Raw genomic sequence first — 12,203 nt, forward strand, 5'->3', positions numbered from 1 at the left:
TAGTAATCATATAATAAATCAAAACTTAATAAAACAATAAACAATAAAACAAATTTATTAAAATAAAATATCAAAAATACACTATAATGTGATCGTAATATAAAATTAATAACTATATAACATATTAAAATATAATAATGATATAATAAAATAATAATAAAACATAAGACTTAATAGGATAAAATAATATATATTGGAGTTATTAATAATATAATAATAATTAATTAATTAATATAATAATGTTAAAATTAATAATACTATAACAATATAAGAATAAAATGTATTAAAATTAATACTACACAACATAGTAATCATATAATATAATAAATCAAAAATTAATAAAACAATAAAACAAATTTATTATAATAAAATATCTAAAATATAATATGATCGTAATGTAAATTTAATAACAATATAACATATTAAAATATAATAATGATATAATAAAATAATAATAAAACATAAGACTTAATAGGATAAAATTATATATATTGGAATTATTAATAATAATATAATAATTAATTAATTAATACTATAATAATATAAGAATAAAATGTATTAAAGTTAATACTACACAACATAGTAATCATATAATATAATAAATTAAAACTAATAAAACAATAAAACAAATTTATTATAATAAAATATTTAAAATATAATGTGATTGTAATATAAAATTAATAACTATATAACATATTAAAATATAATAATGATATAATAAAATAATAGAAAAACATAAGACTTAATAGGATAAAATAATATGTATTGAAATTATTAATATAATAATAATAAATTAAAATTAATGACATAATACATTATTATCAATGTAAAATATTGTCTGTGATACTGTTGTTCTGAACCGGCCTGAGTTCCTCTGCGGAGGTGAGAAGACCGATATATCAAAGTTCTAAATAATAATAATAATAATAAAATATTAAAAGTAATGTAATAATATTCCAAAAATTATAATATAATATAAATAAATAATGATGATGATGACGATAATAATAATAACAACAATATACTGGCTGTTAGGAATTGTGAGCATTGCAATTTAAAACACCTGGAGAGAAGGCCAAAGTTGTCTTAGGCCTGGTCTTCACTATAGAATTAATCCAGTTTGACGCCACTTTAAACTAGCATGGCTCAAGGCTGAGGGATCGTCCCTCTTTCTTCCACGTCCCTCCGTTCTCTTTCCTTTCACCATCTTCCCTGCGAGTAGATCAATAGGTACTGCTCCGGCGGGAAGGTAACTGCGACCTTGGAGGTGTCTACGGACAACTCTGGCTCTTCGTCTTAGAATTGGAGATGAGCATCAGACTCCCAGAGTCCAACACAAATGGACTTCATGTCAGGGGAAAACCTTTACCTTTACTTTACTGCAACTTATGATATATGTATAGGTTTTCCGATGACATTAAGTCCAGTGGTGCTCATCTCCATTTCTAAGCTGAAGAGCCGGTGTTGTCCGTAGACGCCTCCAAGGTCATGTGGCCACTGGCAGGACTGCATGGAGTGCCCTTACCTCCCCGACAAAAGGAGCAGTACCACATTTGCATTTTTGCTAACTGCTAGGCTGGCAGAAGCTGGGGCTGACAGCGGGAGCTCACCCTGCCTCCCGGATTCGAACCGTCAACCTTTCGGTCAAGTTCCGCAGCTCAGCGGTTTAACCCACTGCACCTTTGAGGGCTCCTTAACTTGAAGTATATATATTATACTAGCCATCCGGTGCCCCGCATTGCTGTGGCCCAGTCTGTGTTTATGTGAGTGCATATATTTGTGTATATATGTGGTTTTGCACATGCATTGTAATGTATTTTTTATTGTTTGGCTTTTTAAGTCTCTTCTGCTGTGTTTTTATGAGTGATGGTCATTTGTTGGCCTGAGAGGTGTCTTGTGTCCCAATTTGTTGTCAATTTGTCCAGTGGTTTTTGAGTTAATGTTAATCCTACAAACGAACATTACATTTTTATTTATATAGATTATATTACCACATTATTGATATTTATTTATTTATACCCCGCCCACTCTCACCTCGAAGGTAAGGTAATAATACTAATATCTATAATAATACAATATATTTCATATTTAGTATATCATAAATATAAACATAAATAGATAGAAATAAGAACATTGTAAGGTAATGATACTAACATAATATATAGAATAATGCTGTCAACAATAATACAATATATTTCATATTTAGTATTACTAATTATATAGTATAGACAGAGCAGCTTACAAGTTATATGTACATACAATATATTACTAGCATAGCTCAATATTAGTACTATATATTACTATACTGTATTATACTGTAATATTAATACTACTACATTTAATATGAAATATAAAATTACTATATTGTATTCTTATTGATAATACTATTATTATATATATGAGTATTATTACCTTACAATAGCTTGACTGGACTTAACGTCAGGGAAAAACCTTTACTTTTTATCGTGTGTGTGTGTGTGTGTGTATATATATATATATATATATTAATAATACTAATATATTAAAGAGAGCCCAGCAGCATCCATTATAATTTATTTATTCAAGTCAGGAGGGACTTGAGAAACAGCAATGGCCAAACAACAAAAATATAAAAATATTATATTGTATTATTATTGCTAGTATTATTATATATATTAGTATTATTATCTTACAATGTTATTATTTCTATCTATTTTTGTTTATATTCCTGATACCACTATACTGTAATATTATTAGTAATACTACATGTAATATGAAATATATTGTATTATTATTGACAGTATTACTATATATATTAGTATTATTACTTTACAATGTTATTATTTCTATTTATGTTTGCATTCCTGATACCATTATACTATAATATTATTATTAGTAATACTACATGTAATATGAAATATATTGTATTAAAATTGACAGTATTATATATATATAACATATTAGTATCATTACCTTAGAATGTTCTTATTTCTATCTAATTATGTTTCTATTTTCTTTCACATTCCAACCACAAGGCGCCATTTTTGTTGTTTTGCCATTCTCAAAGATGGCCGCGCCGGCTACTCCCCACAGTTTGGCTCGAAAAGAAATCCCAAAAGAGACCCTTCACTGCCCCTTCTAAAGATTACAATTATTATTAAATATGTTCTTACATTATTCCTATTATTATTATTACTATTATTATGATTACCGGCTGTGAGGAATTGTGTGAGGGGAGGGAGGCCCAAAACCCAATCCCAGAAGCAGCCTTGCCCTTACTCAAGATGGCGGCGGCGGAGGAGGAGCGGAGGATTGCGTCAGGGTGGGAAGGGAGGGGGCGTGGCTTGCGCGCAGGAGGGGGGCGTGGTCCAGAGGAGGAGGCGGAGCGAAGGGTTGCGTCAGGGTGGGCAGGGAGGGGGCGTGGCTTGCGCGGAGGGGGCGTGGTCTGGCCATGAGCGCGCGCCGGGCGACCCGCGCTGTGCTGCTGCTTCCCCTCCCGGTGGTGCTGCGGCGCTTTCATCGCGCGACAAACCCGCGTGTGGTCTCCTCCCGCGGGTTCAGCGCCAGGCCGGCCCCGGCGGCGCCCAACATGGAGTACCAGGTAAGGCTTGGGAAAGGGAGGCTTTAAGGTAAGAGTTGCATCATCCTCATCATCAGCCATGCAGGTGGAGAGAAGGAGAAGGAGGAGGAACACGTGGAGAAGGAACATGTTTCCCAAGCAAGGCCTCCCAGGACACCCAGTCATCCCCATCACAATAATAATACATATATATATATACATAGAGAGAGAGTATAGTGTGTGTGTATATATATATACTCTCTCTATGTATATATTATAATATATACTATATATAGTATAGTATAGTATATATATTATAATATATACATAGAGAGAGTATAGTGTGTGTGTATATATATACTATCTCTATGTATATATTATTATATATATATATATATAAATATATAGTATAGTATATAATATATATATATTTATATATATATATATTATAATATATACATAGAGTATAGTGTGTGTATATATATATACTCTCTCTATGTATATATTATAATATATACTATATATATACAGTATAGAATATAATATATATTATAATATATACATAGAGTATAGTGTGTGTGTGTATATATATACTCTCTCTATGTATATATTATAATATATATATATATAGTATATAATATATATTATAATATATACATAGAGAGAGTATAGTGTGTGTGTATATATATATACTCTCTCTATGTATATATTATAATATATACTATATATATATACAGTATAGAATATAATATATATTATAATATATACATAGAGTATAGTGTGTGTGTATATATATATACTCTATGTATATATTATAATATATATATATATATAGTATATAATATATATTATAATATATACATAGAGAGAGTATAGTGTGTGTGTATATATATATACTCTCTATGTATATATTATAATATATACTATATATATATATATATAGTATATAATATATATTATCGTATATACATAGAGTATAGTGTGTGTGTATATATATATACTCTCTCTATGTATATATTATAATATATACTATATATATAGTATAGTATATAATATATATTATAATATATATTCATAGAGAGAGTATAGTGTGTGTGTATATATATACTCTCTCTATGTATATATTATAATATATACTATATATATATATATATATATAGTATAGTTTATAATATATATTATAATATATACATAGAGAGAGTATAGTGTGTGTGTATATATATATATAGTATAATATATAATATATATTATAATATATACATATATAATTAATTCATATATATATTGCATAATATATATATGTCTGTGTGCTATATAATATAGTATACAATGTAATTCATATATATTGTATAATATATATATATGTTACATATATAGTTTATAATATAATTAATATATATATTGTCTAATATATATATGTTATATATACAATATAGTATATAATATAATTAATATATTTATATTGTATAATATATAAACGTTACATACATAAAACAGTTTATAATATATATTATTTATTTATTTATTTAAAAGTTTTGTATACCGACCTTCTCACCTCATATATAATGTAATTAATATATATATATTGTATAATATTTATGTGTGTGTGCTATATAATATAGTATCTAATGTAATTAATATATATTGTCATATATATATATATATGTTATATATATACTATAGTATATAATATATTTATATTGTGTAATATATATATATGTTACATACATAAAATAGTTGATAATAATAGATATATTGTATAATATATATATGTGATATATATAATATAGTATATAATATAATTAATATATTTGTATTGTATAATATATATGTTATATATAAAATAGTTGATAATATAAATAATATATATAAAAATAGTATATAATATAATTAATGGATAGATTATATAATTATATATGCTATATATAATATAGTATATAATTCATATATATATTGTACTCATATATATATATACAGGGTTAGTCAAAATGAATAGGCCAATTCGGGTACAATTAATTTTCTTATTGGCCTATTCATTTTGACTAACCCTGTATATATATATATATGTATGTATGTTATATATGCAATATAGTATATAATAGAATTAATAGAGGTATATATTTTATAGATAGATAGATAGATAGTTATAGTCCTATAGCCAAGACAGCCAGGCCTGCATGGGAGCTCAGCCTGCAGCACCCATAACATTAATAATAAAACAGTGGTGTGTATGGGTGTGTGTGTATATATATTTATATATATTACTATTTTATATATATATATATATATTAGTAATAAATAATATATATGTTTACTTAATATATATTAATAAAAAATACAACAAGGATAGTCAGACCTGCAAAGCAGCTCAGCAGCACCCATAATAATAATAATAATAATAATACACAAGCCAGTCAAGGGGGTTCCAGTGGTGATTGGCACACTGGGTGCAGCACCTCAAGACCTTGGCCTGCACTTAAACACAATCAGCTCTGACAAAATCACCACCTGCCAGCTGGAGAAGGCTGCCTTATTGGGATCTGCATGCATCATTCGCCAATACATCAGACAATCCTAAACACTTGGGAATTGTCCGACGTGTGACCCAATACAACAGCCAGCAGAGTGACCTTGTTTGCTGAGGACTCATCTTGTTGTTTTTCAAATAATAATAATAATAATAATACAGCAGTATATATTATGCAGAGGGTTAAATTGCTGAGTTGCGGAACTTCCTCACCGTAAGGTTGGCGGTTTGAATCCATGGAGCGGCGTGAGCTCCCGCTGTTAGCCCCAGCTCCTGCCAACCTAGCAGTTCGAAAACATGCAAATGTGAGTAGATCAATAGGTACCGCTCCAGGAGGAGAGCAGGCAGGTGGGACGTTCTGTTCTTACCCTACGTGTCACAGTTTGTGTTCCTGGGTTGTCAGTGTCATTCCATCATAAACGCATGGAAAAAGTTTATTAAGTGGCAAAGCAGTGAAATCAATCCCACGGGATGAGCGGCCCGGCCTCAATTCCTCCCATGTGATTGACTTGGCTTCCTTTGCAACCAAGCCTCAATTATGTATTTTCCTGTCTGGTCTAATCAGGGCAGAACTGGGACCGCCTTTCTTCCCCCTTCCTTCACCCTTCCCGATTGGATTCAGTGGTGGCATGGTTGCTTTGCAGAATTCCGGGATGGAGGTGCATTTTGCACCCGGATCAGTGAGGGGTCTTTTTGCAAAAGCTTGGTGCAATGTTTTGCTTGACCATTTGCTGCACTTTCACTGTTTTCAGAAGTTAGGGCTTGGTTACACATTATCTCCGCGTAGTTGAACTTTAATCCAGATTAGCAAATGTCCTCGAAGATACCCGCCGTTCTTTCCCTCCCCCATAACTTTCCCCTTTTCCTTTCTCTTCCCTCCTTTTCCTTTCTTCCTTTCCCTTTCTTTCCCTTCTTTCACATTCCCTCCTTGTGTGTTGTTCCACTTCTCCTTTCTCTTCCTTCCTTCCCTCCTTTTTTATTTCTTCCCGTTCCTGCTTTTTTTCCCCTTCTTTTTCTCTCTCTCTTTCTTTCTTTCCTTCCTTCCTTCCCTACTTTTTTATTTCATCCCCTTCCTGCTTTCTTTCCCTTCTTTTTCTCTCTCTCTTTCTTTCTTTCCTTCCTTCCTTCCCTACTTTTTTATTTCATCCCCTTCCTGCTTTCTTTCCCTTCTTTTTCTCTTTCTTTCCTTCCTTCCTTCTTTCCTTCCTTCCTTCCCTCCCTCGCTCCTTTTTTATTTCTTTCCCTTCTTTTTCTCTTTCTTTCCTTCCTTCCTTCCCTCCCTCCCTCCTTTTTTATTTCTTCCCCTTCTTTCTTTCTTGCTTTCTCTCTCTCTCTCTCTCTCCCTCCTTTCTTTATTTCTTTCCCTTCTTTTTCTTTCTTTCCTTCCTTCCTTCCCTCCCTCTGTCCTTTTTTATTTCTTTCCCTTCTTTTTCTCTTTCTTTCCTTCCTTCCTTCCTTACCTCACTCCCTCCTTTTTTATTTCTTCCCCTTCCTGCTTTCTTTCCCCTTCTTTCTTTCTTGCTTTCTCTCTCTCTCTCCCTCCTTTCTTTATTTCTTTCCCTTCTTTTTCTTTCCTTCCTTCCTTCCCTCCCTCGCTCCTTTTTTATTTCTTTCCCTTCTTTTTCTCTTTCCTTCCTTCCTTCCTTACCTCCCTCCCTCCTTTTTTATTTCTTCCCCTTCCTGCTTTCTTTCCTTCTTTCTTTCTCTCTCTCCCTTCTTTTTTTATTTCTTTCCCTTCTTTTTCTTTCTTTCCTTCCTCCCCTCCCTCCTTTTTTATTTCTTCCCCTTCCTGCTTTCTTTCCCTTCTTTTTCTTTCTTTCCTTCCCTCCCTCCTTCCTTTTATTTCTTTCCCTTCTTTTTCTCTTTCCTTCCTTCCTTCCCTCCCTCGCTCCTTTTTTATTTCTTCTCCTTCCTGCTTTATTTCCCTTCTTTTTCTCTTTCTTTCCTTCCTTCCTTCCTTACCTCCTTCCCTCCTTTTTTATTTCTTCCCCTTCCTGCTTTCTTTCCCTCTTTCTTTCTTTCTTTCTTTCTCTCCCTCCTTTCTTTATTTCTTTCCCTTCTTTTTCTTTCCTTCCTTCCCTCCCTCCTTTTTTATTTCTTTCCCTTCTTTTTCTCTTTCCTTCTTTCTTTCCTTCCCTCCCTCCTTCCTTTTTATTTCTTTCCCTTCTTTTTCTCCTTCCTTCCTTCCCTCCCTCGCTCCTTTTTTATTTCTCCCCCTTCCTGCTTTCTTTCCCTTCTTTTTCTCTTTGTTTCTTTCCTTCCTTCCTTCCTCCCTTCTTCCGGTCTGAAAGGACCCACCTCGCAATATCATTATTATGTTTATTTATACCCCACTTTATCTCTCCCAAACGACACTCCCAGAGATACTTTATCATCATCATCCTTATGTTTATTTCTACCTCACATACTCTCCCAAATTTATTTATCGTGTCATCTCTCCCAAATGACACTCCAAGATAGAATTTCATTATTATTATTATTATTATTATTATTATTATTATTATTATGTTTATTTATACCCCGCTTTATCTCTCCTGAAAGAGACTCAAAGCGGCTAGTTATCTATTATGTTTATTATTATTGTGTTGCAAGTCACTTCTGGACGTTGATCAGCCACTGCCAGAAGGGACAGAGAGTTTCATCTATGCTGACGATCATGTCATCACCGCCCAAGCAGGGAGCTTTGAGATGGTTGAACAGAAGCTCTCTGTAGCTTTAGGTGCTCTTACTGCCTATTACAGAGAAAGCCAGCTTACTCCATCCATGTTTAACATTTACACAAATGACCAGCCACTGCCAGAAAGGACAGAGAGTTTCATCTATGCTGATGATCGTGCCATCACCGCCCAAGCAGGGAGCTTTGAGATGGTTGAACAGAAGCTCTCTGTAGCTTTAGGTGCTCTTACTGCCTATTACAGGAAGAGCAGCTTGCACCATCAATGTTTAACAGGTACACAAATGACCAGCCACTGCCAGGAGGGACAGAGAGTTTCATCTATGCTGATGATCGTGCCATCACCACCCAAGCAAGGAACTTTGAAATGGTTGAAGCTTTCGGCACTCGTACTGCTTATTACGGGGAAACCAGCTGATTCCTAATCTATCTAAAACACAGACATGTGCTTTTCATCTTAAGAACAGACAAACATCTTGAGCTCTGAGGATTACCTGTGAAGGAATCCCACCGGAGCATTGCAGCACATCCAAATACCTGGAAGTCACTCTGGACCTTGCTCTGACTTATAAGAAACATTGCTTGAATATCAAGCAAAAAGTGGGTGCTAGAAATAATATCATACGAAAGCTGACTGGCACAACCTGGGGATCACAACCAGACACAGTGACGGCATCTGCCCTTGCGCTTGGCTACTCTGCTGCTGATACATATCTATTATTATTATTATTATTATTACTATTAGGCTTATTTATACTCCACTTTATCTTGCCCAAAGGAGACTCAAAGTGGCTTAACTGTGAGTTGTTTGTAAGTCAGACATTTGTAACTCGGGGATTGCTTGTTTATATATGCAAATATTCCCATATCTTTGGGGGGGGGGGGAGGAATAAAAATGCTTCTAGTCCCAAGAAGGGATAAGCAGTACATGGTTTTCCCGTATGTATATATTATATTATTGTCCCATATATATGTGTCTGTGTGTGCTAATGGTCCTTTTTGCACGCTAGGATGCCATTCGGACACTGAACACGCTTCAGACCAACGCCAGTTACCTGGAGCAGGTGAAGCGGGAGCGAGGGGACCCCCAAGCGCAGCTGGAAGCCATGGCCGGGTTCCTCCAACGCAGCGGCTTGAAGGTGAAAAGGGAGGAAATATATAATTTCTTTATATTAAGACATCCCCCCTTGTATTATATTGCATCACATTGTAATATTATTACCAATATTATATGTATATATGATCTATTATATTATTAGCACAGCACAATATTAGTATTATATATTATTACTAGCTTTACCCGCCACGCGTTGCTGTGGCCAGCCTTCTCTCCCTCTTTCTCTGCTTCTTTCACTCCTTCCTTCATTCCGTTTTCTTCTTTCCTTTCTTCCTTCTCTACCTGTTTACTCCCTTCCTTTGCTGTTTGCTTTCATCCTTCCTTCTCCTTATTTCTTTCCTTCCCTGCGTCTTTCTCTCTTTCTTTCTCTTTTTCCTTTGCTGCATCTTTCCTCCCTTCCCTTTTTTCTTTCCTTCTCTCCTCCTTCCTTCTGTACCTCTTTCCTTCCTCCTCCCTTTTTTCTTTTCCTTCCTCTTTGTCTCCTTTCTTCCCTCTCTTTCTTTCCTTCCTTCCTTCGCTCTGTAGTTCCATACTTACTTTTCTTTCTTTCCTTCCCTCTCTTTCTCTTCTTCATTTGCTTTCTTTCCTCCCTTGCCTTTTCTTCTGTCCTTTCTTCCTTCCTTTCCTTCGTTCCTACACCTTCCCTTCCGCTCCTTTCTTCTTCCTTCCTCCCTTCTTTCCCATGCTCCTACTCTCTCTTTCTTCTTTCTTTCCTCCCTTTCTTCCCTCATATACTTTCCCAACTTCTCCTTCCTTCCTTTTTTCATACACCTTCCCTTCCCCTTCCCTCCTTTTGTTTATTTCCTACCTTTCTTCTCTGATATACCTGCCTTCCTTCTTTCCTTCCTTCCTATTTACACCCCTTCCCCTCATTTCTGTCCTTCCTTCCCTCACCCGCTTCCTTCCCTCCTTCCCGTTCCTCATCATCCCCGATGGCAACGTCCTTCCTTCCCTGGAGCCAGACGCCGGCCGTGCTCGGTTTGGCATGGGGAAGGGGCGGGGCTTGCACGAAGGGGGCGTGGTGCGGCCATGTGCGTGCGCCGGGCGACTCACACCGGGACGCCTCTGCGCATGCTCCGTTTGGTTGTGTAATTGTGAGTTCGTTGTTATTTTTTTTGAGTTGTGATGAGTGTTGTGCATACCTTGTGGTTTGAGGTATGTGTACGCCAATTTTGGTGATTTTTCGTCCGGGGGTTTTTGCGTTTTGCGGTCCCTAACGACGCCCTTTTGGATTTTATATATAAAGATATTGTACTATACCACAATATTATTATTATTATTATTACCGTCTGTTAGGAATTGTGGGAGTTGCAATCCAAATCACCTGGAGGGAGGGAGGGAGGGCCGAAGTAGGCCCAGGACTGTCCTAAATTGTATTCTAATCTGGGCATTAAACTAATCACAAACGCTCTCTTCCGCTTGGCCCGGCAGGTCAGCGACCTGGACCAGCTCAACATCATCCATGTCACAGGGACAAAGGGCAAGGTGAGTGGGCTGCGCAGGGGGAAAACGGCACGGGATTGGCTTAGAAAGAAGGGGCAAGGGAGGGCTGGAGTGTCCGGACGAATGTAAACATGGCTTTGCGTACACACACGTACGTCAATAAACACACCGAAGTGGCACAGCACATTGGAGACAAGGGCTGGGTCTACTTCAGAATAATAACATGGGTCTATTATTACTATTATTATTATTATTATTATTATTATTATTATTATGAGTGGTTGTTGCAATAATAATAATGTATTATAATAGCGATATGTAATTATAATAGTATTTTAAAATTGTATGCAAATGCTTTTGGGTCCAGCCGCTTGGCGTCCCGTCAGGTGCTGGACGAGTGCCTGGCCGCTGTGGCGGTCTGGATGAGGAGGAACAAGCTGAGGATCAGTCCCGACAAGACAGAGGTCCTCCTGGTCGATCGTAAACCAGACCGGGGTATAGGGTGGCAACCTGTACTGGACGGGGTTACACTCCCCCTGAAGCCACAGGTCCGCAGTCTGGGTGTCCTCCTGGACTCATCGCTTACACTTAAGGCTCAGGCATCGGTGGTGGCTGGGAGGGCCTTTGCACAATTGAGACTCGTGCGCCAACTGTGACCGTACCTTGTGAAGGCAGATCTGGCCAGGATGGTCCATGCCAATATGTCACCTCCAGATTGGACTACTGTAATGCACTCTACGTGGGGCTGCCCTTGAAAATGGCCCGGAAATTCCAATTGGTACAACAGGCGGTGGCCAGGTTGTACTCCTTGCAACCCTCCTGTATAAGGAGCTCCATTGGCTGCCATTCATTTTCCGGTCCCAATTCAAGGTGCAGGTGCTTACCTACAAAACCCTGAACGGTT

At 35.8% G+C, this 12,203-nt stretch overlaps 1 protein-coding gene across 1 annotated transcript in view; it reads left to right on the forward strand.

The window, feature by feature from the left end:
- Nucleotides 1-3,391: 3,391 nt before the first annotated feature.
- The window catches only part of FPGS (folylpolyglutamate synthase), a 32,547-nt gene continuing 23,735 nt past the window's right edge, over nucleotides 3,392-12,203 (forward strand). Inside the window, exons 1-3 of the mRNA XM_067471765.1 lie at nucleotides 3,392-3,580; nucleotides 9,750-9,878; nucleotides 11,288-11,341. Coding sequence (XP_067327866.1) covers nucleotides 3,431-3,580; nucleotides 9,750-9,878; nucleotides 11,288-11,341 — 333 coding nt within the window. The 5' untranslated portion in view covers nucleotides 3,392-3,430. The remainder of the gene's footprint in view (nucleotides 3,581-9,749; nucleotides 9,879-11,287; nucleotides 11,342-12,203) is intronic.

This window comes from Anolis sagrei, chromosome 11, assembly GCF_037176765.1.
Source record: "Anolis sagrei isolate rAnoSag1 chromosome 11, rAnoSag1.mat, whole genome shotgun sequence".
Classification (NCBI taxonomy): domain Eukaryota; kingdom Metazoa; phylum Chordata; class Lepidosauria; order Squamata; family Dactyloidae; genus Anolis; species Anolis sagrei.